This window comes from Nasonia vitripennis, chromosome 4, assembly GCF_009193385.2.
Source record: "Nasonia vitripennis strain AsymCx chromosome 4, Nvit_psr_1.1, whole genome shotgun sequence".
NCBI lineage: Eukaryota > Metazoa > Arthropoda > Insecta > Hymenoptera > Pteromalidae > Nasonia > Nasonia vitripennis.
The window spans coordinates 8,950,774-8,977,346 of record NC_045760.1 but is presented as its reverse complement, the minus strand read 5'-3'; the positions used below and the strand labels follow the sequence as shown (position 1 = coordinate 8,977,346).

Below are 26,573 nucleotides of genomic sequence, written 5' to 3'. Positions count from 1 at the left end.
TAAGTTTTACGTGCTTATGAGTTTATTGCATTGGACTGACTTATTTATTTACAGTGGGGAGACACATATACATAATACGCGTAATCGTTTGTTTTTCTCTACTCTACATCGAGATTATCTACATTCATTATACTTTATCGTGTTATTGTTTTATTATTATTTTTCGTTTATCTTGCATAATGTGATGATCTTGTGTCTGGGTGAGAGTGGGCGTCGTCGATTATTCGACTGAACTGTATATTTCATCAGCGTTTAGACAATTCTTATAGAGTAGATGGATTCTGATAAGGGCTCACTTTCGAGTTTTATTCGTACATACGATAATTCCGATCTCGGAGCTATATAAGAGCGACGATCTTCGCGATATTGCATCGGACGTGTTCTCCTAATTAATCGTCTCTTTATACACACTGTAATCATATAATTATACTAATAATCATAGCCGCGACGTTCTTCATCCGATCGTTTATCATTTAGCTACCTACGCTCGCTTAAAGCTACTATCACACCGATTTATACAAGTTTCTCTTACAAAGTACTGTGGTGTCTTGAGTTTCTTTTTTTCCTGGATGATACGGGTGCCTGCATATTATATTCGTAGAGAAGAAGCCAATCGCGTAAAGCTTTGGCATGACTGCATCGGTAATTCATTTTGTTTACAATTACAGAGTTCTTAATCAGCGAAGGGTTTGAAGTTCTGTTAACAATGTATATAAGAAAAAACGTCGTCAATGCAGCGTCGTATACAGAAGACGAAGTATATATAATCGATCCTACTATCTACAGTGTAACGAAGTAAGTATATTAATGCACATTTCGATAATTTCATAATACACACGTCGCGGAGCTGCATTATCGATGCTGAAGTTACACTATATAATCCGCGGAATTTATACAAGAGTCGCGCTTACAACGTAATCCTAGTTCGACCATACCTTTGATTCGCATCGATATATATATATATATATATATATATATATATATATATATATAATGTATAGCTGTCTATGAGTCTACGTCTATTTACAGGTATTTACAAGCCTAGGATTTATTTAACACAGTGTGTGGCCGTCCCTCGCCGATCGGTACGAGCTGTCTATATAGACTCACTACATCGAACTGGGATCGCAGTTCGATGCAACAGCAACTCTACAGTCTTCTCGGTTCTCGCCGAGCGCGAGACTGCAGAGAGCTGCAGTCCGGAAGAGATGAGGTAGTTGGTTGCGCCAAAGCGATGTCGACAGCTCTCACTTGGAGGATTGCACGAGGGCGGCCAGATTGGCGGGGTAGTCGACGCAGGGCGGCGCCAGGCCGAGGTTTCGCCTCGCGAACCCGTGCACGTTCTCCTGTCACAAGATCTTGCTGAGGTAGCCGTTGGAGCCGGGTGGCGGCAGGAGGAACGGGCTGACGAACGCGTGGCCCGTCGGATGGTGGACGGGCGAGTAGCCCGACTGGTGGGACTGCTGGGACTGGCCGGAGCTGCTCGAGAGGCCGCCGCCGCCGCCCAGGCCGGGTATGGGCGAGCCGGTGTCGTGGAGCTTGCGCATGTGCTTCTTCAGGTCGAAGTTCCGGCAGAAGCCCTTGCCGCAGATCTTGCAGCTGAAGGGCTTCTTGTCGTTGTGCGTGTGCATGTGGAAGGTGAGGTTGTAGATCTGGTGGAAGGCCTTATTGCAGATGTTGCACTTGTAGGCCTTCTCGCCGCTGTGGGTGAGCTTGTGGTTCTTGTAGTTGCCCTTCTGGTGGAAGCCCTTGCCGCAGAACTCGCAGACGAACGGCTTGAAGTTCGCGTGGATGCGCGTGTGGGTGTTGAGGGTCGAGCTGCGGTTGAAGGCCTTGCCGCAGGTCTGGCACTTGTGCGGCTTCTCCGCCGTGTGGATGATCTTGTGCCTGCAGAGTGTGCTGGCCTGTCGGAATCCCTTGCCGCAGATCTTGCAGACGAACGGCCTGGCGCCCGTGTGCACGGGCATGTGTCTCGTCAGGTTGTAGTGCGCGTTGAACACCTTGCCGCACTCGGAGCAGACGAAGCTCTTCTGCTTGCCGGCGGTGGTGGAGGGGTTGCCGCTGGGGTTGCCGCCGGCCCCGGAGGACGGCTCGCGCTTCTTCTCCCGGGCACTCGGCTCCTCCGGCGAGCTCGACGAGAGCGACACCCTCGACGACTCCTGGTGGCTGGGGACCGGCGAGATGCTCCTGCTCTGCTGGGCCGTGGCGGGCGTCGACGCGGAGCCGGCGCTCGCGGGCGGCGGCGCCGGGAAGGACCTCAGCAGGGGGTTCGAGTGGTAGTGCAGCAGCGGGTAGTACTGCAGGAGGTTGTGGTGGTGCCTGAAGGTGGGCACGTACTTCTTGAAGGCGGACTCGAGGTGCGCCGAGTAGCTCAGCGAGAGGCTCTGCTGCTGCTGCTGGAGGATCGTCGTCGTCGGCGTGGAGGGCGACGAAGAGGGGCTGGTGGCGCCGTTGCTGGTCGAGGCGGACGACTGTGGCTGGCTGCTGGACTCGGTGAGGCGCTTGTCCGGCTCCATGATCTTGGCGATGGAGAAGGTGAGGTTGCGCGCCGTGGACGCGGCCGAGGTCACCCTGTCCGGGGGCAGACTCGTCGGGGTCTCCGTCGCCATCGTCTGGCTCGACGGGAACGGTTGCATAGCGTCAATCTGAAACACGCAAAGCAGGAAGGACCATTAGTCGACTGCTCCTCAGAGGCTGAACGACGCGTGCTTCTATGGCCCTCGTGGAAAAATGCGGGGAAAAAAGTGTGAGAGGGAGCAAAAACACCCTCGAACAGATTTGCATGTCGAGCAGTGCCGCGCCTTAATGACCTTTTCCGCACAGCCGCGCGTCGTCTCATCAATTAGTCACTTGGCTCTCTACGGCGGCGCGTCTTTCGAAACGATAATGCACTCTCTTGAGGAAAATAATAGATTTGGTTCGATGGCCATCATCGACGAGGACAATACGTATAGGCAAATCCGAACGCTTATACGTCGAGTGCGGAACCCACATGTTACGTATGCGAGAGAGTAACACATGCGGCCCTGAAATTACGCACACTCGATTGGCGCACTCGTGTCGACAGGAAAAAATGTCAAAATCATGGGGGCTAGCTGCATGCGCTTTATCGCTCGGGACGACTTTCTTTTGTGCCCTTAAACGCTCTCGTGATTTTATTCTTCGTGACGACCTATATGTACGAAAACACAGCTCGGACAGAAGCATAACACACCCCGCTGCGGGCACAGGTTAAAATTTAATCTATCGGTTACTTAATAAAAGCTCGCAGCGCGTATTGCAAGTATAATTCCGGACTATATGCTCACAAAGCCGCGAGAAAGGGGCATATATGTACAAAGTCCGAATAGCCTCGTCTGAATGAGATGCAAAATGGTCAGCACTGCGCGGCGACGTCTGCCGGAGAGCAAGAGACTCTCCCTCTTTCTCAGTATACGTACTGAGTATAGCTGTATGCACACGTCGCGACGTTTACCCTGGCGGCCGACGACTCGAGGAAATGTTTGCCCCGCAGAATGGCGTTATATTTGAACTTGGAATGACGGCCGGAATTGGATGGCGGCTTATGAAATACTCATACGGGCGGCCTCACGGCTGTGAAGAAAAGTCGCGCACAGCGCGGCTGGTCTTTTCTTTCCGCAGCAGCTTCTCTCGCGCTCGGAAACAAACGCGCGGAGCGGCTCTTCATCTCCTCGCCGGGCTTGGAAGTGGTCTCTCGTATACGACATTCGTCGCTATATTTCGCGCGAAGATTATAATAATTCAACCTTCCCGCTTTTATTAATAATATCTGCACTCGATCTTATCATTGGAAAATTGTGCTCCAATTCGCTACTCTATTTTAAGCCTCGCACTTTTCCATTCACGCCCCTGCGATAATAATGGAGATATGCGCGGCGATGTGAAGCGAGCGTTCAAGTGGCATATGTTCACGCGTAATTTAATCTCTTCCTGCCCGCGTGCGCGCGTTCCCCCGTGATTTTAACTGCGCCTAAGCAGAAAAACGCGCGCGGAGATGATTGTACATTACACACAGTTGGTCTCCTTTCAGCCTACTCGGACTGCCGCGCGCATACGTCGAATGGACAGAAGTGTGCAATTATTCGACCCACGCACGCTAACTTTGTTATGAGCGTATGTGCTGGGTTTGCGAGGATTTTTATCGGTTCGCGCGCCACTTTTACCGTTGTAGTGTTGTCATTGTGAATTAAGCTCGATGGACTACGTTGCTACGTCTTCTTATCAGAAATTAAAACAAAAAAAATGCTTAAAATACTCGGCAACTAATCTACGTCAAAAGCAATAACCGCATCGGCCCACTCCAATATAAGTGTCTCGAATTAGGATCAAGAATCATCTCTAAGGGCATCCCCGGCGTGTCAACGTCGCTTACAAGCATATCGGCTGCGCGGTTTTGCGTGCGCGCGCGCCGAGCCCCGCCCATCTCGCAGTATATGACTTGTCCCGGGGGCCAAAGCCAGCCCTAATCATCAGGGAATACGCTGAGCGAGAGGGACGAAGAAGTCCTCGCCCCGCAATCACTGCCTGCAATGTCTGCTCCTACTATACGACGCCTGTCTCTCGCTCTGTTCTCACGCTTAGGCTACCGATTCTCAATTCAATAAGTTTTCAAGTGTTATTAAAAATTCAAAGTCGGTTAATTACAATGATTAGTAAGTAGTATTGAAGGATCAAGAGCACTACCATTTTCGTTATCAGTTATAATTAGTTACAAGTATATGCAGAAAAATCCTCGGAAGAAAGAAAAATCGCTTAAGAAGCGAAAATGAAAGAGAAAGAAGGATAAAGAACGCCCCGACAATTACGCAACGCAGCAGGCAGCAGGAGAAAAAAAGGAAAGCGAGTGTATACAGAACGCTGCAACTGTTGGCTGCTGAATGTACACCGGGCCGACAAAGGAATAACCATGTATGATTACGTCCTGTGCTCTCGAGACGCACGAAAGCTAAGCAAGACTCGAAGATTAGCTGAGACGCCGATTTATTGAACGGAGGATTGATTTTTTTGTGAAGATCGGAGAGAAAACGAGGGATTTGCATTGTTGGAAGGATCGATTGTATTGGGATGTTGCGTCGGAGATTTTCCGGTGTTACGAGGAGTGACGGTTTTGTGATGCTATCAATGGTACTGGGCGTTGGGGGCGTGTAGTAGTAGTTGAAAAGTTAGCGATTTTGCTTTTTTGACTGACGCCGATTCTTATTGAGAGAGAGAGCTTGCTGATCAGAGAGCGAAAGAGTATGAGAAATTAAGCTTGGTTGTTTCAATTATTCAACGCCTATAAAGGAAGCATGCATAATGAAGTTAGCATTCAAAAAGTCACCGTGAGCGAGTAAATTTCTAATACACAGCAGTATTCTAAAACGAGGAAAAATCAACACTGCAATAACGAGCGCCCGCCTAATAACAACTTCATCCCGCAAAACCACGAAATCACCCCCAACTTCACAACACAAGCCAAGCAGTAGTCGTAACACACCATTGTCCACCGCATTTGAATGTGTCCGCTTGCTAAGCAGCTGCACTTGCGACCCCTCGCAAAAAAAGACCAACACACGCAGAGCGACGAGAAGACGGTTCGTACACACGCGCGCTCACTGCAGCAGAGCTCTATTTCGAAAGATCAAGCGCTCGAGCTGGCTGCAAAAACGACGAGCGGAGAGTTGCCCCCACCAGCGCCGGCCGGCGGATCGATCATGTGGTGGGATAGAATCAGTGGAGGGGATGGGGCGCCGGTTGGTCGACCACGGGCGCGAGGGGGCGTTGCTAAGGGGCCGAAGTGGGGATGCCGGCGGTGGGGGACTAATACATTGTTACGGCCAGTTAACGAACGCGCCGGTGGCGAGCCGCAGGGAGAGATTCTGGCTGGCATGCCAATTTCATCAATTTATTTCAATCTGCGACGACGCGAGACATGGTTGACGAGGAGACACTAGAGACCATTTTGTTTTTATTTTTCGCTTTTTCACTCGATGCTTGCTTTTTTGCAGACAGCTGCAGCAGCGAGTGTCTGCTCGCAGAAGGTAATTCATTGGAGAGTTTTGTTTTTTTTTGGGGGGGGGGGGGGAGTGCTAAATGCAATTCGGGAAATGTACAAAATGTTTCAAGCACGTTTCCCCGGAATATTTAATTATGATAGGAATGAAGGCGCGCTTCGCGCGCTCTTGTTTCTATCTCTTGTCTTGTCTTGTTTCTAACGTCTGCTAATATTTTATAAGCATGTAACATGTTACTAAATCCCTCAAAACTAGTTTTTAATAAGTATATTAATAATGCTCAATGTCGTCATCATTGGTTTGAATAGTGAATTTGAAGAAAAGGTCAGTATAAGAGTCAGTGGGTTTGTCTATCATTACAATGCCATTTATTTGCATTATAAAAAAGCTATACAACTGAAGTTTTACACAGATACTTACTATGCTACCTAGAAAACATGTAACCTACATGATTATGATTTAACTGTTTTCATTCATATTTTCACATCGAGGCCCATATGAATTTTTTAATTTAGCGTATCAAATTTTGCTTGTAGACAGTTACACAGAAACTACCATCTCTAGCACATTGTATTTCTGCTTTCCAGTGTATTTTTAAATGAAGAAAGTGATAAGTATTTTAACTTTTTTGTCAAGGCAGTAATTAGAATTCTGACTTTTAACAGTTGTGAGAGATTTTGAGACCGATACCTGTTTCTCCATTTTTGCATTTTTTCTCATTCGAAAACTAACAGGTCTAGAAAGCTCATATTTTGCATATAGATTTCTTTTGTGATTGTGGAAAGATATTTAAAGTTGAATCAACGTTAACTGAAATACTTTTGTGTTCGACTACAACACCCATGGTAATTATTTAGTGGTATAGCATGAGTTTGCATTTACATCAGTGTCGGAGTCGAAATCAGAAGTTTTTCAAGGTCGATTCAACTTTAAATATCTTTTCACAATCACAGACGAAATCTATATGCAAAATATGAGCTCTCTAGAGCTGTTAGTTTTCGAATGAGAAAAAATGCAAAAATGGAGAAACAGGTATCGGTCTCAAAATCTCTCACAACTGTTAAAAGTCAAAATTCTAATTACCTAAAACCTTGACAAAAAAGCCAAAACATTTATCACTTTCTCCATGTAAAAATATGCTAGAAACCAGTAATACAATGTGCTAGAGATAGTAGTTCCTGCGTAACTGGCTATAAGTAAAATTTGACCTGCTCAATTAAAAAATTCGCATGAGCCTGGATGTGAAAATATGAACGAAAACAGTTAAATCAGAATCATCTAGGTTACATATTTCTAGGTAACATGTCTAGTTCATGTCTAGGTAACACGTACAATTCAAAGAGCATTGTATAATGATTGACTTAAACTTACTGAATCAGATACTGAACTTTTCTTTAAATTCACCTCTCAAACCTCACCGAGGGCGACTTTGGGCACAGAGACACAGTATATCTTCAAACTCTTTATTCTTTTAATTGAACTTCTCACTGACATTTCAAAAAAAAACTAAATAATATTCACACACTTTATTACTACTTCAAATAGGATTAGGGTGCCACTTTTCAATACACATGTTGTAATACTACACACTCTTGGTAATGATTAATTTTTACTAAAATTTCTTGCTAGTTATATTACATATATTTTATCTGTTATCAAGGTTTCCACATTTCATTTTAAACACCTTAAACATTTCTACCAGGGTTATGAGTTATGACTGTTTTGAGGGTTATGAATTTAAAGCGCGGTTCTGATCTCGTTGCCTAGGCAACCAATCAGCAACCAGTCAGAATCACGTATTAAATGCTTCACAACAAAGGCCATCATTTTTTAAAGAGAGGATTGTTAACGAGCGCGTATTACCAAACACTCTAGATTCCAACGATAAATTCTACACGAGCAACAAGCCACAAATTTCATCATCGCTGATGTTGAATACACACAAGCTCACACACACACGTAACGTCCACTCAATTAAACCTGCAGCAGGAGCCCGATTGTGCACTTCCGGCAGTTCTACGCGGGATAATAATCGAAGTTTCACGACGACGCGCGCAAAGACGGGAGGCGCTAAGTGTGCAAAATTTACCAACGTCGTTACGCATGGTCCGCCGGATCCAATCAAGCCCGGCTAACTATTAACCGGCGCGAGACGAACTCGAAGAAAAGTCGAAGGAGGGAGAGGGGGGAGGTATGCAGGGGCTCGAGCTCGTCGGAAACTTGAAATTGCTTTGCAAATTTGCCCTGACCGTTTCTGTCGAGCCGTTAATTACCGGCCCTTTCTCTTTCCCGCGGCTGCCGGTGACGAGGACGGCGACGATGATGATTCTACGTCTGCTTGCGATCCTTTTATGCGTTGCGGCTATATACGCTTACGTCGCCTCGAGTGCAATGGATATAGCCGGAGTTTGCGCTTTGTTTCGCTTGCGGTGGCTGGCTTTGAAAATTCGCAGAGTGTTAAAGTATTTTCAGCTTAAATTTGGTGAATTTCTTAAAATCAATCGAATTTTTCAACGAAGTTTTATAATATATGAAAGAAATAAACTTCATTACCAAGTCGTTTAAATCATCACCTCCGCCTCCCCGCCCATTGTTCAACCTCCTCCTCCGTCTTTTTTTCGCAGCCCTTCGCGCATCTGACTGTGACGCGCGTCGATCTACTACTTCGCTTTTGCCGAAAGTTGAGAGTGATTAAGCGGATTCGAGCAGTTGTCTCTCGACGTCGACTCCCGATTCGAGAACCGCGACAAGACCATCAGTCGGTTGTAAAGGATTGATTCCCGTTAATTCGCCAACTCGAAGCTGCAGCGTCGAGTCCTTGGCGACAAGGACAAAGCGCTCAATTTTATTCGAGTTTACCGAGTATACACCGATTCATTTTTCGAGATCGACGTATTTCCATCCTCTAAAAGGAATAGTCGATGGAAGAGAAATTAACGTCAGCGCGGCCTTGGACAAATTAACCGACGAATTCTTCTGAAGCCTCGCACGTCCTTATCGGAACTTGAGGCCAGTAGACTGCGGCTGGTGATCGATGCTCCGCGCGCACGCGAAACGCGGTTATGCAGAAGTTATGCTGGCGCACTTTTCATGCCCGAGCCCTTTTTGTTTGTCCGCGGAAAATACTCGGCGCCGCGGGGAAAATCGATGCCGATTCTAGAGCAGCCGAAATAGAGCTGTGATGAAAGAGGGATTTGTTTTGCTCGCACGGAGAATTTTTGCACGTATAAAGATTGTATAAGACTATACCTTAAAATCTCGATACTCTTGAGTCGTGGATTCATAAAATTCAAAATTTTGCGTTAAAAATAATAACAAATACCATGAAATCCAAGAAAACTGAGCGTTACCCTCACCACTCAATCCTGTATCACCTCGGCAGCCACCTAATCTCGAAGACACGTCGCCTCAATAACAAACGGAAAACCCTTCCGCAATAAACCTCCCGACACCATCAGTGCGAAAAACAGCCGCTGTCTCCTCTCTAATACCCCGCACGATATATCGTGCTCGCCGCATATATCCGGCCTATTAGGGTTCACCCCTCGATTGTTCCAGCCCCTCGCGCGCATACTTTCGACGACACGGAAAAGCGCGCCGGGTGACGTATAATTAGCATCCGGGGGTTAAGGAGTCGCCTGACTATGACAGCCGGCGACTTTCCTCTGTCGCCCCGCTTATATCTCGGCCAGCGAAATACACGCACACACAGCTTCTCTGTCTCTTCGTGCGAGCTCCCCGAGAGCTTAAGTCGATTTCGGATCGTCGCTTTTCGCGCGTAATCGCAGAGAGAAAGACAGAGAGAGGGAGAGGCTTTTTCTTTGTGGGATCTTTTTTGGACGACGGTGGTTGGATCGGATCGGTTGCGGTAGTGTTCAATTCAGGGGATGGGATCGGAAAGGGTGTTGATCGCTGCGGCGACGAATAGTGGAATTGCGTGAGAGTGCATCGAACTGGAATTTTTTCCTTTCTCATTGATACGAAACCAAAGCGTTAAACCGTTAGGAAGGTGAAGAGAATAATTTAAAAATACTTTGAATAACACAATCAACGAATTAAACTCTATACTCGAAATAAATAACGCCCAGCAGATCTTCCTAGAATCGAATGAAACGTCGTATAAGGCACACACGCGCACGAGAAAAAAGAAATCTCCTCACCGCGGGCGTCATTTAACCACTGCGCGCGGAGGGAGATTCGTTTTTCGATGCCAGCATATACAGCTCGAATAAAGCAAGCGAGGAGCAAACTAATGGAATTGTTTACACTCGGCTGGTGCAAAGGCGCTGCGAGCGAGAAACCGCACGTATGAGCAAGCAGATATATCGTCGGCGGGGGGATGGAAATCGGTGCACACGTGCGTATGCGTATATGCATGCATGCGCGAGCGGCTCAATGGGAAATTTGCAAAATGGCACGTTCCCAGTGCGCCATTGTCTACTTATACTTCTCTTTTTTGAAGACGCGATACGTTGACAGAAATAAATATGTTACGTTTAGCGAACTTTACCAAGTTATAAAAAAAATCGCGTAAAGCTAGCCGACTCGCACCGACAACCATAAGCCTCCATCTCTCTTTTTCGACTAAATCGCGCAGCAGCTCAGATGCAGCATCCACGTCGCGTCCTGCAAATGCGCATAGATCCGCACGCAAGCTTATTCACAGCCATGGCGGTTTGTACTACCGCACAATAAAAGTCGCGCAGATCGAGCCGAGCGATTGCCGCTATACATACGTACGTATATTCCACGGGGGGCCATGCGCAGCAGCTCCACAGCTGCGCATTGTCGCCACCCGGGGTTCCCCATGCGGGTACAGCTCGTTATCACTCGATTTTTATTTTCCGTCGCTACGTGCCTCCTCCCCCCGCTGCATACGCCCCTTGCTGAGTTTCGTCTCTGTAGTGTAGCATCGGCTGTACCTCGTGTAACTTATGTATATACGTGGAAGTGTACAGTAGTCGAGTTGTAGTCGGATGGAGGAGCTCATGGGAAAAAAGTGTCAGGCGAGAGGCACGTACGCTAGCTTGACAGCGTGAGGCCAATGCTTTTTTCTGAGACTGTGCGTTTGATGTCGGGAGAGAGTAGAGAGTGTGTACCGCCAATTAGGCTCGATCATTCGGGTCTGTGAGACTCGCCGACTGTTTTGGATTGACTGCTACTGTCGTGAGACGAGATCGGAGTTTGATGGTTGGGCAGCAAGGACGTGCATAATGAATTTTTTACACACGATCGTGGCAAATACCAACGAACACACCTCGGTTGTACCAGAAGCCACATCACAGGATCTCCGATTTCTCGGCAAACTATAATGTAAGCCCCGCAAACGGTTCTCCCCGCACGCGAAACCGTATATACAGCGCGTGCGACATAAAAGGCGCCAGGGAGTCTCTGTTCTCGTCGATTGTTTTCCCTGACTTTTATATCCCAGCGCTCATTATTTCTCGCGATCATTGTTACGCGTGTTATTACCATTATTTGAGAGAGTCTCGGGTTACGCGAGCGACGTGTATAATACGGACGTCATTGTGACGACGGAACGAAGCTGCTGGGGCTCTCTCTCGTTTAGACGCTTAAAAGGCACCTCCGCACGTCGACGCGGTTGTAACGCGCGTGACAGTTTTCGACTTTCCTGTACGAATGCGATGTGTACGACCGCGGAGGAATCAATTACCGGTGAGCTTTGGGGGGTCAGTGTGTTCTCGGGCAAGACTAAGACGGTTATGTCGTTGTCGAAACAATGACGAGAGGGAAATCACTACAGAATTTTAAGAACAATTAATAGAGTTCGATGAAAAATAAATTCTCTGCGATGAGCTAAAAGACACAAGCTAAAGCACTCATAATATTTTCCATAATACACGCGCGGCCCACCCCACATTAAATTGTCACCTACACGCTCTTTGGGCGTGCAGAAGTGTAGCAGCTCGTTCGCGGTGAGCACAATGGAAACTAAAAAGCGGAGGTCCTCGAGTGTGTGTATAACAATGCCGCGCGCGCGCAACCGTCGCCGTGCGCTGCAGCGCCGAAAGATTGACCTTTTTTTCGTCCGAATCAGATTCGCCTCGCCGGACGCGTACTCTATATTATTACTAGAAGGGCGTAGATTGGCTTTACGGTTGATGCAGAAGTTTTTGGAGCGACGTTATGGATTGTGTGACGGGAAGAGAGAGAGAGAGAGAGAGAGAGAGAGAGAGAGAGAGAGAGAGAGAGAGAGTGTGTTTGAGGGTTTTCGACAGTTTCTACTTAAAATTGAAAACTTGTCGTAAATAAAAAATAAAAAACGAATAAATCATCATCCAAAACTGTACCGCTCAAACACACATCTCTCTGAAGGGCCTTGACTAAACCTAGCTCGAGAGAGAGAGAGAGAGAGAGAGAGAGAGACAGAGCTCCAGCAGCTTTTGCTCATTCTCTAGTCGGGGGTAGGGGAGATTCCGCGCATGCACACACGTATGTGCCATACAGCACACACGCGGTGTACTTAGAGACGTTCAACTCTGCTCGCTGCTGCTGCTGTTGCTGCTCTGCTCTGCGCACGCCCCCAGCGCCAAACAATACGGACGCGCCGACAATGGGCAGACTTTCCCTCTCACTCTAGCACATGCACGTCTGCCTGCTTTGCTCTCTCGCGGGGCTGCAGGCATTTCGGGGACTTTTTTAGGGGGTGCGATTGCGCGGATTCGATGAGATTCGAGACCAGATGGTTTTTTGAGAAATTTTTGCAATGATAAAGATGTTAAAAAATCCTTATCTTCAAGCACAGAAGCACCTCGCAAGAAGAAAAAAATGCCCATCCGATCGCCGGCGAAACAGGATAGCCCGCAATTCCTCCGAAGAAACAGAACGCTCGTCGTCGCCGTGCACCTTGATCCGCAGAGCAAAAGAGTAAGGCAGGCACGCGCCACTCGAGGACAATAGCCCCGGGCCAGTAGTTCCTCAAGACGCAGGAGGCGCGTGTGCAAGATGGCTATATATATATATATATATATATATATATATATATATATATATATATATATACACGTATATAGCTATATTGCAGGGGGGCAAATGGCACGCGAGACTTCCGCCAGCGGGATATCGGATTCGAGATGCAGCGGAAGCTGCGCAAAGAACGCGGGAGAGATGACGATGGTGTAACGTTAGAAGCAACCAGCCGGCTTTTAACAGCCTTTATTATACGCGTATGATTGCGGGGTCGGCGAAATTTTTTTTTTGCGACCGTCGTCTGCGAGCGTTCTCTCGAAAATTGTTGAGTACTCTTGGCAAATTTGTACTGTACGCAGCTTATTGTTTATTAGTGAATTGACTTTGCTATATTATTTTATTAAAGTATAGTGATTCACGTTGTTAAACGAAACGAGTTGAAGAAGCCCACCCGAGAACGTGTACATCAGTAAGTATATTCAAAAGAAACATAATAAAAGAACAGCCGAATTTGTTGGGCACAACAAAACAATTTGTGACTTCATTAGCTGTAAGGAAAGTTCGATAGCCTTAGCCACAAATCATGCAGCTGATTTAAAAGTGAAATGAGAAAAAAGCGCTACCGTAGTTCGATGTGAAAAAGGTTAATGTCAAGCGAAGTGCAAAAATTACAATTTTAAATTCACTAATGACCACGTCTACCGTGGTATAGAGAATACACGCGCAGCGCATGACCAGTAGTTTCGCGATAATGCAGCCTTGAGCTCGATGCCTTAATGAAGTTTTGAAGAAAAAAAAATCCACGTGGCTTGCAAAATGAACAACCGAGCGATAAATCGTCGACGTTGCGATTGCAAATTCACAAGTACATTGTCTGCGATTGTGGGTAGTTTTGCAAGGCGATGACAAGAGTGATCTATAGGTCAGAATTTTGAAATTCGAAATATACCGATGTCTCGGGAGAGTCATCAATTATTGATGCTTCGCATATTGTGCCGATGGCAAAAGAGATCTATTGTTAATAATTCAATATCGCCGTATAATTAATTCACGCTAAAGTTTCTTATATAAATATAGATAAAAGAATTGAAAATATAACTCAGATCTCCGAATAACACAAGAAGGATAATCTTCACCCCACTCAATCCACTCAAGGCAAGAGAGTATATCAGCTCGTCACGAAAAACCAAACCTTCCGCCTCTAATGGATGAAATCACACACGTTGTCTTCCCCCGTGGCAAAACACACATACACACACACACACAGTGAAATACGGCAGTCGACTATATAACAGCGAAGCTTTCGTGCAAGAAGCACTTGAATCGTTCGACGACGAAATTGGGACTCGGGTTCTCTCTCTCGCGCGCGCGTGTGTCGCTGGCGGATTTGACGTGCTTATCAATGGATCGTCGGCGGGCTAGTAAATAGCCTCCGTATATAAGAGAGTGGCGACACCCTCCAGTGATTTTCGCATATAACGCGCGATATATATTCGATAAGAAAACCAATAAGCGAGGGAAAAGGATGCTCGCGTGTCTCCGAAGACTGTATGGAGATGTTGATCGGGTGTTTTTTTTCTATCGAGATCTGCGGGGATTCTGCTTTCTTTTTTTGCTGCATCGTGATAAGAGCTGCGATGGAGGTGAGATAGGTGGAATCGGTTTCTCGTTTTCGATTGGTGTTTTAAAAATTTTGAAAAGTTTGGATCCCCGCATTAAGAATATAGCTCCATCAGAGGAATCCATATTCGTCACCTTGACTAAACTATATACAACAGACCCCACTTCAACAATACCCGAAAGAAAATCACCCATAAGCGAGCGACTCTTAACCCAATACTCCTCAAGCCGGCTCCTCCCGCAGAGGAACAAACGAATCTCAAAGCCAAACAAAGCCAAAATTTGGCGTCTATCGATACTTCCGGCCATGTAATATAAAAGAAACCGAGCTCCCTGCCGCCTGCATAATAGCAGAGCATTCCTTCTCCCCGACGAGAGCAAAAAATCAACCGAGCAGCAGCAATCCGAATAAAGCAAAGCCGAGTGTGCACACGTCTCGGTAACAAGACGCAAGAAGACGTCTGCAGCAACTTGAGAGAAGAAGAAGGGGGTGGAGCAGCAGCAGCAGCGGTGTGCAAAGAGAGCATGGAAAAGGGCAAAGACCGGTGCAGGCGGCGGCGTCGCTCGAGGACTTAAGAGAGCAGCGGCGGCAGCGTCTGGGACGTGGCATTCTTGATGTATCCTTTCTTTTTACTTCGCCTACTACTACTGTACATGTACACGCTACTTGTCGTTTGTCTTCTTTTTCTCGCTCGCGCAATAAAACACGAATAATCCCTCGACGCCGAGAAAGAGAGAGAGAGTAGGTATACTATAATATGCACGTTTCGCGTGTGTGCCGCTACACTTAGCTTTGTTTCCCAATCCGAGTGTGTGCCGCGTCTTTTTCGAGCTCTACTGACTGGATGACTGACGCTCTTTTGCTGCGAGAGAATGCACACCTGGAGAACTACGGCAAATAGTGCGGCCGGATTACGGTGGTTCTTTAATTCTGGTACAAGCTGTACTTGGTCGAATTTTTATAGGTATTGAGGTCACGAACACATCCCCCTCGATTCCAACAATTATTCCAATAGCTTCAGTTCCTCTGCTATACACACTGTAATATAACAGCATCTAATACACCGTCCTCGTCGTGACACTCGACTTCCGGCCACGTGGCCGGCGAGATTTTTCGTTCAGCTCTGGCCTGCCACGCGCTCGAATTTATATATTCAAATGGAATTCACGAAGGTGCACGCGGCGCGAGCCGCCAGCTGCTCGCGCTTTGCATTGTGTGTCGGAGAAGAAGAAGAAGAAGAAGGAGGAGGAGGAGGTGGAGGCGAGAATGCAACGGCGCTGGCCATACGGTTTCGCGAGACTCGAGGCTTGTAGTCTTATTTCATCGCTGTTGAGTGTGTTGGTGTGTACGCGTATACTTATGTGTGTCACGCACTTGTTGGGGAAATTGGGGAGTATATTTCTTGTTGCGGAGACGTTGTGAGGGATTAACCTTCCTTTTATCTCATCTGGCTTTGGGAGTTGAGTGAGTTATGGGGCAAAGGTGCGATTGTAAGAAATTAGGTTTGGATTTGCTGCTTTGCATACCGAGCCGATGTTGTTGTGTATAAAGTGGCTTGGCCTTTTTTTATACTGCGTATCAAAACGTCGCCCAAAATCGATCAATATCTTCATCTCCGTCCTCGCGTACATCCCCTTGAATCTTGCAGAAAAGGCTACATCGCGCCGCGCCTTCCTGATGAAAAATCCAGCACATCATCTCTCTCTCTCTCTCTCTCTCTCTCTCTCTCTCTCTCTCTCTCTCTTACTCTCTCGCGCGCAGAAAGCCCGCAACGTGTCCAAGTGACCGCGACGCAGGCCCTTTCACGCAGTCGCTCCTACACACGCCATCATAAGACGCAAGCTCGTTCACAAAAGGCGCAAGTATTCGCGCGGCCACAAAAACCACGTCAACTTGTCCGCCGCCCTCGCGCGTAATCTACGAGAGCAGCGGCGTATAGTGTAGCGCAGCGCAGCGCGGCGGCACTCGAATCACGACGTTTAATGCGTAATATCCTATTTAATCTTGTATGAAAGCCGAGGGCGCGGCATAAAGAGAGAGCAGGCGCTTCGGAGGAAGCCCATTGAGCCGTCCGAACCACTCGCTCCCGGGCGTAGCAGCAGCAGCAGCAGCTCTTTGGGGAAGGTAAGATGACGGAGAGAGAGAGAGAGAGAGAGAGAGAGAGAGAGAGAGAGAGAATGAGAGCCGGGGGTGGCAGATGCCAGTCGCGAGAAACCCGCCGGCGAAGGAGATCTCTGTATAGGCTTCTGTGTCTTGAGCTCGCTGTGCCTTAACCCGAGGATTTCCTTGATTACTGCGCGCTGTGCGATGATTTTCGTTGCTTTTGCAATATAGCTTTGATTTGACTTTGCATAAATGGACAAATTAAAAACCATATACAAGAGATACAGCTAAACGCCTGCTGATAACTCCAGCTCGTCGCGAAATACTTCAAGACACTGCTCGACGATGAATATCATTCGATTAAAGTCACAATCCGAAGCAATTTCTCCATCAGCCGTCTCAATCCGAATAAAAAGCCCGATCAACAAAAGCCTCACCCCGAGCGAAAAAAAAACCGCCAAGTGACCGCTTCCTCGTCAACCTCAGCTCTCCCTCCCGAATATTCCCAAGTTTATTTAAGACCAAATCATCATCCGGCAGTGGTCGATTAAGGTAAGAGTCGTTGCGCGTATACAGGGTAGGCGCGACGAGTATATTGCTCAGCATTGTGCCAACCCCTCGCTCGACTTCGTTTTACACTCTGTCTGTCTCTCTCTCTCTCTCTCTCTCTCTCTCTCTCTCTCTCTCTCTCTCTCTCTCTCTCTCTCGGAAGCGAGGATTGGCGTGGTATTTTCGCGCGATTGACGAAGAATGCGGGGGAGTCGAGAATTGCGGGGCTGATGTGCTCTATATACTATACTATACACGCGGGGAAGGATGTGTTTGCTGGCAAGTGGGTGCTAATGCGAAATTTTGATTTTTGTCGAGACAAACTTTCGTCGAGGCTTACTTACGCGTGGAAGTAAATTAAAAATCCAGTCGAAAAAATATTTAATTTCCCCTCTTTGCACGAACGAAAAAAAAGAGACGAGGGAGATCGAGCTGGAGCATACTCGCGATTTATTACTGCGCGTATATGGAAAGCGTTCACCTTTTATTATCGCCCTCTCGCTCGCTCTTTTTCCCCTTCACTTACCATGAGCGCGACTGCATTAGACTCGATCGACCGAACAGTAATCGGTGCGAGCGTATTTCTATTTCTGTCCTTTCATTTGAATTTCTGAACGACCTGCGGAATAAGTGCGTTTTTCTTACCGATATATGATTCTGTCTTTATTCTCATTCGAAAATATTTTTAGAGAAAAAAAATCGCGAACAATACGCATAGGTGTTAATTTTATTCAAGGCTCAAGGGCCGATACCCATCCGGCTGCGATGCTAATTGCCAAAGTCATTAGTTAGTCGAGCTCCTCAACTCGATGATTAATAGCTCGAGTGTGCACCGGTTAAACCGTTAGCGAGGCGAGTCCGCTTAAGATCGTTTCTTATGCAGAGGAGGATTTTGCGAAAATGTTGTTACGAGTATCGAGAATTCGCAATATTCTTTATCTCAAACATGTTTCAACCGAACTCACGCATCTGCGTATAAAACGCAACCGACGCCCACAAGCTGCAGCAGTGCAGCGAACAGCGCTCGACTTTACGAGCCGATATTTCAGAAATTTTACGAGTCTCCCCACAGATACACGTGCCAACTTACACACTCCTCGCAACAGGTCGGCCCTTCCTTCGCTCCTATTTGCATTGCGTAATTACGCGCGCATTTGCATTCGCTTTCCCGTGCATTATATATACCAGCCGCCGCCGACTGGGCAGACGCAAGACGAGAGAGGAAAAAAAGGATACACTCGAGCGTAATCGGACGCATCAATCTCCCGGAGAGCGCGAGAGAGAAGTGAGCAATGCGGCCAAACGGACGAATAAAAATATAAGAGCAAGAGAGAGAGAAAAGACACTCGGGGGTGGACAGTGGCCGCTGGCGATGCTTGTGTGGGAGGTTGAGTGAGGTTCATGCATATGCATGAGGGAACGTACGCCCACGACCGGAAATAAGCACCTGCTACGACTGCTAGAGTGTGGAAGGTGATCTTCACTGGCTGGATGGGCGAGTTTGCGGACGGGCTCGAGGTGCTGTGTGTTGGTGAAAGTTTATAACGAGGGCTGGTTTAAATTTTATTTCATTTAAACTGCATCCTAGTTAAAAAAAACGTTGCAAAGCCACCCACATCTCATCGAGACTGCGATGCACATCCGTTCATCTGGGTGGTCCTGCACTTCCGAATATATAGATAGCCCTCAGCCCACCCTCATTTAAAAAAAAAAGAGCCAGCCATGCAGCAGCGCTCTATGAGCAGCGCATTATCTGATGGCCAGAGCTGCGATTGATACCGGCGATAGCCTGCAGAGACAGGGGGAGGCTAACCTCGCGCACTCACATACACACCCTCGGCTCTCTCGTACGTATGTGTATGTGTGTGTACTGTGTATGGGCACATATAGGGGGGTACCGAGCGAACATTTAGCGGAGCCGAGCGTAGCTACACATTTAATCATAATCTAATATTTAAAAGGTAATTTCACGGCTTGTTTACCTCGCGCGAACGAGCCGCTGCCGCTATACGTGTACGTGGTGTATGTGTACAGGAGAGAGAAAGAGATGAGGAGGACGACGACGGGGCTTCATGGGAATTAAGCTGCGCGCGCGCGCCCCTGTTCACTGCTTTTTGTTCGTTGTTATACGCTGAGCTGCTTCGATGGGCGAGCGAGAGAGAGATAGAGAGAGAGAGAGAGAGAGAGAGAGAGAGAGAGAGAGAGAGAGAGAGAAGGACTTGGAATAGGTCGATTTTTCGTCCGGCGAAGTATTCGAAGGCTGCGATGGGTATGTATAGTGGTGCTGAGTATTTAGCGATGATATCTTTGGGGGGTGAACTGACGATTTTTAACTTTCGGCGGATGAAGGGATCGATGGGATTTGAGCGGATTTACTTTTTAAGGATTCTGTCGAACAGTTTGCTTAGAACTGCTGAATCCATGAGTAAAAGAGTCTTTTGCTTTTTCTAAGTTATACATTATTTATGTTGATATCATTAAATGACTAATGCGTGCAATTCAAACGTTCACTTTTCTCTCATGACTATAGAATAACGCCAATTATATACTCCCGCACAAAACTCTGAAAATTGGACGCGTGTCCGAAAAGGGCGGAAGTCGTTTACCGAAGGTCTGATTTGACTTCCGAGGGTGTACCGAAACAAAGTAATATACCCACTATACCCCATAAATGTATTACGACGTTCACGTATCGGTGCAGCAAACACAGAGTGAGAGAGAAAAAAACAGATAATGTATTCGCCTGCGAGGCTGAGGTGTATAACTGCTGCTGTTATTATTGCGGACGACGGGCCAGCGCGCGCGGCGATTAATCGCCTATGCAGTTGATTCACGTCGGCTTAATTCGTACGTAAATTATGTGCTCGACAGTCGTCCTTTTAATGCTTAGTGAATAAGCATGAATTTCCGCTCCCATAACGCTCTTTTCGGTAATTTTATGCTTCGTTTTTTTCCTCACTGCACTTGATGGCTTGTTGCAAGTTATCGAACGATGAGATATACGAAAATCAGGTCCAAACAAAAAGATCGATACTCAAATTTCGTTTTCCCCAAGGCAACCGACTCTTTATCGACGACACATTTTCCAAGCCCCTCTAAACACCCCTGTAGTATACACAGTGCGTTCATGCTAATGTCACTCGTTACTGTGAAAATACACACGCACACCTATATACCTCCGCTGTGTATACATGTATAGTACAAGCTCACGCTTCTCGCGTTATCTTTAACACAGCGGCCTCGGGCTCGGCGATTTACACGGGGATATCCAGCTCTTATACATATTCGTCACGGTATATGCATAATGCGCTCGGTGCCGGGCGTGCCTTGAAAAGACGCTCGCAATATGTCATAATTTTCTGCTGCGTGACTGAGGCGCCATTTCTTCGAGCCTAAGGCGACGGGTTTGGGATTTAGGAAATTTCCGCTTGGAGAACTGGAAAGGGCCACGCGAGGTGTATATATACATGTGATGCGTGGGAGTCGCGTTTGTTTATTTTTGGGAGGGTTAAAGCGATCGATCGAATGGAAAAACCTTATCGTTCCCTTTTTTCATATTTAAAAAATAATATGGAGCGCGAAAATAATATAATATTGTCAAATTATCACGGCCATAGCAGTCGCCGTCCCCAAATCAAGAAAAATGCAGATCCTCCAAACAATAAGTATCCAAATTACTCAGGACGCGATATCCAGCCCGAACAGTGTCATCCAAACACCTGCCCTCGCGCATACTCGCACACTCGGACAAATTTTATCCGGCGAATAATCTGCACTACACCCGCGGGGCTTATGCTGATTTATGAATCAACGAATGCCATTACACCCGGAGCGCTCGCGCGACCGGCTTTATCCTTTAACGATCTTCCGAGCGGAAGCGGCATCGCACCTTTCAGCAGCGCCTGGTTTTATATTTTCGTTGTGCGCGCGCAAGCGAGAGTTGAAAAATTGTTGGCCGTCGGTTTCGGGGTGCCTGTGAACGATGACTGCGCGAGTGATTTTTAATTTGGCTGATCGATGACGGTACGCGAAGCTGGAAAATGTGGCTTTGAAACATTCGCTGATGCGAAAGTGCCGATGTTTCAATGAACGTATTAATCCATCGATATTAAAATAGCGAATGTAATTACACTCTGTGGGAAACAATTCGAGGCGGCTCCGATAAAAACAATAAAACGCGCAACTCGATACCTTGATAATCGGCGATTATGCGCGTGGGAGCTGCCTTTCGGCGCAATAACCGGTGAAAACCGAAAGCTCTCACACATGCACGAGCCAATTACACCGGCATCGATTCTCTAGGCCCCGTTTTCCTAAACGACTCTCACCCACACACACGCACGCGCGCGTTCTGGAGTGTGCATGCACGCGTGCAGTACTGCAGGTTGTCCAGGAGAGAAGGAGAGAGGAAGTTCCGCATTAATTTCAGGCTCACCCCTGCTCGAGCAGCCCTCTGCGTTCGCCAGTTTAGCGTAGCGAAGGCAGTTGTACGTAGGTGGCTTCGAGACGGCTCCGCGTAATTTGTAGTCAGATGTGGAGATAGTCGGTCGGGAGCGTGTTACCTACAGCGAGTGTGTGTGTGTGCGTGTGTGTGTGTGTGGGTCGGTGAAGAGTGCGAGGGAGAAGGAGAAAGCGGAGGCAAAGGCTAATTTGTTTGTCATAAGTTTTCTGGGGATTTATAGACTCGAGGGAGGAGTCGGGTTGGTTTTTTTAAGGTGATGACGGCGATAGGTCGTTTGGCACGGGCGATTATGGCTTTGCATCGAGTAAGAGGTGTACGTAGAATTATGTAAACAACTTTGTTTCGATTCAAAAGCAAAGCATTGAAAAAATAGAAAAAAAAAACAGATTAACCCCTATAAAACAATCGACAATGCAGTCAACCCTCCTCACACAAAACAGGAGGATCTACTGCGAGCTAATTAAAGGCAACCCGCGCGCGAGCCTGGGAGATATCGCGTTAAGAGCCTGCTGCGCGCGCGCGGGTGTGCGCAGCGAGAGGGTTAAGACATCAAACGTGTCAAGAAGGCGAGAAACTGCGCGAAGGCGAGTGAGAGAGCGATGAAAAGGAAGAGAGAGAGAGAGAGAGAGAGAGAGAGAGAGAGAGAGAGAGAGAGAGAGAGCAAAAGACTGCCTATACTCACTGCTGCTTTGCGCGGCCGCCGCCGCCGCTCTCGTGAGTGACTTTCCTTCCTCTCGCGCCTCCACTTCAAAGAGCGAGAATGCGAGTAAGAGGCGGCGTGTGTGCAGGAGAGTACCTATATGCAGTTGTGGCACTGATATGGAAGTAGATGTGCGATAAGTTGGCCTGCTGAAGCGAGACTGCAAGAGGATGCTTTTCGGGGTTGGAGACGATGATGGCGATGATTTTATTAAAAAGTCTTTTCCACGTACACGTGCCGTAACGCTAGATGGCGCACCGTCGATCATCCCTCGCCCGCTAGTGTACAAGCGCCCTAAACGAAAAAGCTTGCATCCTTAAAATAAAAAATCAAGGTCACGAAGCACGAAAATAGCCGCGAAAACACGCACACGTATTAAAAGCGCGAAAAAATCTCATTTCCCAGCCACGAGAACGCAATCTCTGTGCTGCACTACTCGCACTGCAATTATCGCGTAAATAACAGCGGCGCGCACTTTCGCCTCGGGTAAACTACCCCGCGCGTAATTTACTCCTCCAACGAGGAAGCTACTCACGCTCACACGCAGACAAAGCTGGTCGCAAGCGCGCGCACGCGATCCGGCTCACTTGGAAGTTCGCGTACGTATATATGCGCCGCAAGGGCCTTGGCGTAAAAACGCAAATAGAGGCGTGCTAGGTAGCGGCGCGATATCTGTGGCTGAGGATCAGATGTATATACCATACCGTGCGCGGCTCCCCTACTTTTATCGTCCTGGAAATGGATAGCTGTGTGTGTATGCGCGCGGAGAGGGCAGGCACTGAATTATCATTTCCGAATGAGGAGCAGCAGCGGCAGAGGAGGTGACTCGTTAAGGAGCTGCGTTGCGCGGTGTCTTCGATTTATGATTTTTTTTGTATAGCGTCGTTATAAACAAAATGACACGCCTGAGCATGAAATCGAGGCCTGAAATTCTCTCTACAGTAACACACGCACACACGCGCGCGCACATACACATGAGCTTCACGAATTACTTACATCAGGCGCGCTCGCGCATCTCACAGAGAGAATGTCCGGTAGTCCACACATGCATACTATACTATGTAGAGGCGCACAAGCTCTAGCTCTCGTCAAATATTAGCAGAGGTCCCTTTTTCTCGATCCCTCAGCGGATTTCTTTCTCCGCGGCAGCTGGAACTCGACGCGAAATCAAGTAGCGTAATAATGCGACTGCTGCGCTGTAGCTGCGATAGAGATTTGGCTGCTGGATACGCGTGTTACATACAGCCGGAGCGGGGATGGATTCTTCGCTCGATGCCTTTTTTCTTGCGCGCAAGCTATACAGGAGGAAGGTGTACAATGTACGGGAAATTTGGGAGACTCGAGCGGACGCTCACGGAGAAAAGGGATTTTTCTTCTTTTCTTTGGGATGTAAGTAGTCATCGTGAAGTGGAAGATGGAAATCGAGTGACGGTATATTTTTTTAAATTTATTATATATACTTTTTCTCAAAAAACATGATCCATCCACAATTTATTACCGATTTACATTGTAAATTTCTTATCCGATACACCTATTTCATAGCAACACCTGAGAAGAGGGGAAAAGTGAGCCGTTCAAAGTGAAATACTTAACGCACGTGTATAAAGAGACGCGTCGCTGAGCCCAACGTTGCCTCGCGGCGCGACGCCATTTTAACGTTGGTCGCCGACGGAACACCGCGAATGGACTGTTGCTGTGGAATAACGCCTATCTTGTAATATGACTTGGATTCTTCAGTATATTCGTATATGTGCAATAACAATTACAATTTATTTAGCAATTTATTTAGACCCGTCGTTGTTTGATCGCTCGAGAGAAAAATTCTCTCCTCTCTCTCTCGGATTAAAGTGGAAAGTTTTGTTTCGGATGCTTGAAGGGTTTACCTTCTTTTAGACACGAGAGCCGAGCGAGAGAGTATACAGTATAGGGCCTGGCGTCTCGGCACGTTTTCTTTCGAGGGTTGCGCACAGATTACTTCTCGTGTACGCGTTCTGTAAGAGATTAATCCAAACGCACCGGAAAATATCGAGCAAATCTTCTTAAAACGTTATTATATCCACTTTTGCATTCACTGCATCGACAATAATAAATAATAAACACTCCGCGCGCTTATCTCGGAACGATCTCCCCTCGAAAAATGCGCGCGACAAAAAGAAAACCGTCGCTCGCGCGTCCACTCGAAAAAGCCCTCTCTCTCTCTCTCTCGCTAATCGGCCAGTTAGCCATAGCGAGATATGAATAAAAAATGAAGAGCCGCAGCGGCGCGTATACAGCTCGTCGAGCTGCTGGAGGATTGGGAAATTAATCGGCGAGCGCGCGCCTCATGCGAAAAAAAACGGAGCTGGAGTGTTTGCGAAAGAGCAGTGTACAGCGATAGTATGTGTATGTGAAGGGCTCGGCTTTTTTATGCAGACCTCCGAGCTCTATACGGGAGAAGGTACTCGAATTGGTCTGTGCGAGAGAGTGTGCAGCCTCGGATCTCTTACGCGTATAAATGAAGTTTGCGAGGATTGCCGATTTTTTCGGGAAAAAATGTGTAAGCGAAATAAAAAAAAATATTGATCAATAGTGTACAGTGCACTACAGCGAGAACAACAGCGAGTGCAACAGCGCCGCATTGAAAATCAAAGAAAATCCGCATAAAGGATCTCAGAGAGAGCCGCGCGACACTCGAAAGCTCGTTAAGAACCCCAACTGCACTCGAACGCTGCTGCAGCGCACCCTGAAAATAATCGTCCACAAGCAGTATGTATAACACACTCGAGCACCGGACCCCGAGTGTGTGCGCGCACACACACGCACACACACACACATGTTAGCAAGACTAATTGTTCGCTAATTTCCGTTGGCACTACAGCAATAAAACGCAGCAAAGTCTTCATTGTCGCGCGAATCTCAAGAGCCACCGTGTACCGCTTATGCATGTACAAACGCACATATCGACACAATGTGTCGTTCGCTCGATTATACATAGCTCGCGTTTTGTCGATCGATCGAGGTGTATTATACCAGGCATACCGTCTGAGCTCGACGAGAGCTTTGGGGTCGCGAGTGTGTATACGAGGAGAGTTAATCGTGGCTGTTGGTACTTGGCAATGAGTGTTTATTGTCGAGTCGTTATCGCTGTTTAGCCTTGTTTACCGTCAATATTTCCTGCAGTGTGGACTCTCTCGATTTCAATATACCGACGACTCTGGTGTGCGGTACTGCAGTTCCTCAAGCCGCTGCGCGTTTGTCGTTTCATTTTTATTGTTGTGCGTCAGAGAACGCGTATACACAATTTTCAAGTCTAGCTAATAAACCGACGGCAGCAATCCCGACCGCTCAAATCCGGTTAGTCGTCAGCGCTGAGAGCGTCGCCGCAGCCTTGATCCGTTTTGCGCGAAATCCGCCTAATCGCACGGGCCACTTAGTATCATCCCTCTGTATGCGCGAGTCGCGTTACATCTGTAGCCGATTCGCGCGTCTCATCCAATTGTCGGTTTTTTTCTTTCGTGATCGAGATGATCCGGCTAGTTACCGAAGTAATTTCGTTCTGCTGCGGGGTTTGTGTTCGAAGGCGCTGGTGTAATCTTATTGCGCGTTTGAATTCGTTACGTATAAAAGTAGAGTAAAATGTTTCTAGGGGAGACAACGAGAATAAAAAGGGTGTATTATACTCACGCTGACAAATTGCAGCGAGCCCTACGACCTCCCTTCGAAAGATCGGTTCCTCAGCCAGCTATATGCGAGTGTCGAGCGACGGCAAACTTCTTCCAACCGCCGGTATACAGTCCAGCACGAGAATCCGCGTATACAGCGATGTGTCAGTACAAATGCCTTCCAATCGCCGACGGCCGTCGCCGGCGAGCCGAGCCACCCTCGTCTCTCCTCCTCATAGTCGCGGTATCGCACTTGCGTAAACTGCTGCAACAACGCCGACGACTACACAGCTCTCACGAGCAGCAAGTCCGCTATCCTCATCCCCGAGAAAAGGCGCTCGGCTGCAGCAGTCCGGTCGATGCGTATACAACAATCCTCAGCGCCTCAGGGGCCCTCACGTCGAGGCGCAACAACGAAATGCGCACACCGCACACTCCCTCTCTCTCTCTCTCTCTCTCTCTCTCTCTCTCTCTCTCTCTCGCTCTCGTTTTCCTCGTCGTATACACGCGGAATGAATATATCTGGCTGCTCTCGCGGCCGCGCCGGCGTCGA

General features: G+C 47.6%; 1 protein-coding gene across 3 annotated transcripts; it reads right to left on the bottom strand.

The window, feature by feature from the left end:
* On the bottom strand, nt 1-26,573 carry LOC100119062 (fez family zinc finger protein erm). Of its 3 annotated transcripts, none has more exons than XM_016985475.2 (2): nt 26,043-26,573; nt 1-2,645 (listed from the first exon to the last, which is right to left on the bottom strand). In XM_016985475.2, exon 2 carries the CDS (start codon nt 2,634-2,636, stop codon nt 1,350-1,352), a length of 1,287 nt encoding a protein of 428 aa, XP_016840964.1. In that variant the 5' UTR covers nt 2,637-2,645; nt 26,043-26,573; the 3' UTR covers nt 1-1,349. The 3 variants fall into 3 exon arrangements, with proteins under 3 accessions (XP_016840964.1, XP_031784745.1, XP_001602909.3); XM_031928885.2 differs by lacking the exon at nt 26,043-26,573 and adding an exon at nt 22,362-22,566; XM_001602859.5 differs by lacking the exon at nt 26,043-26,573 and adding an exon at nt 5,498-5,646.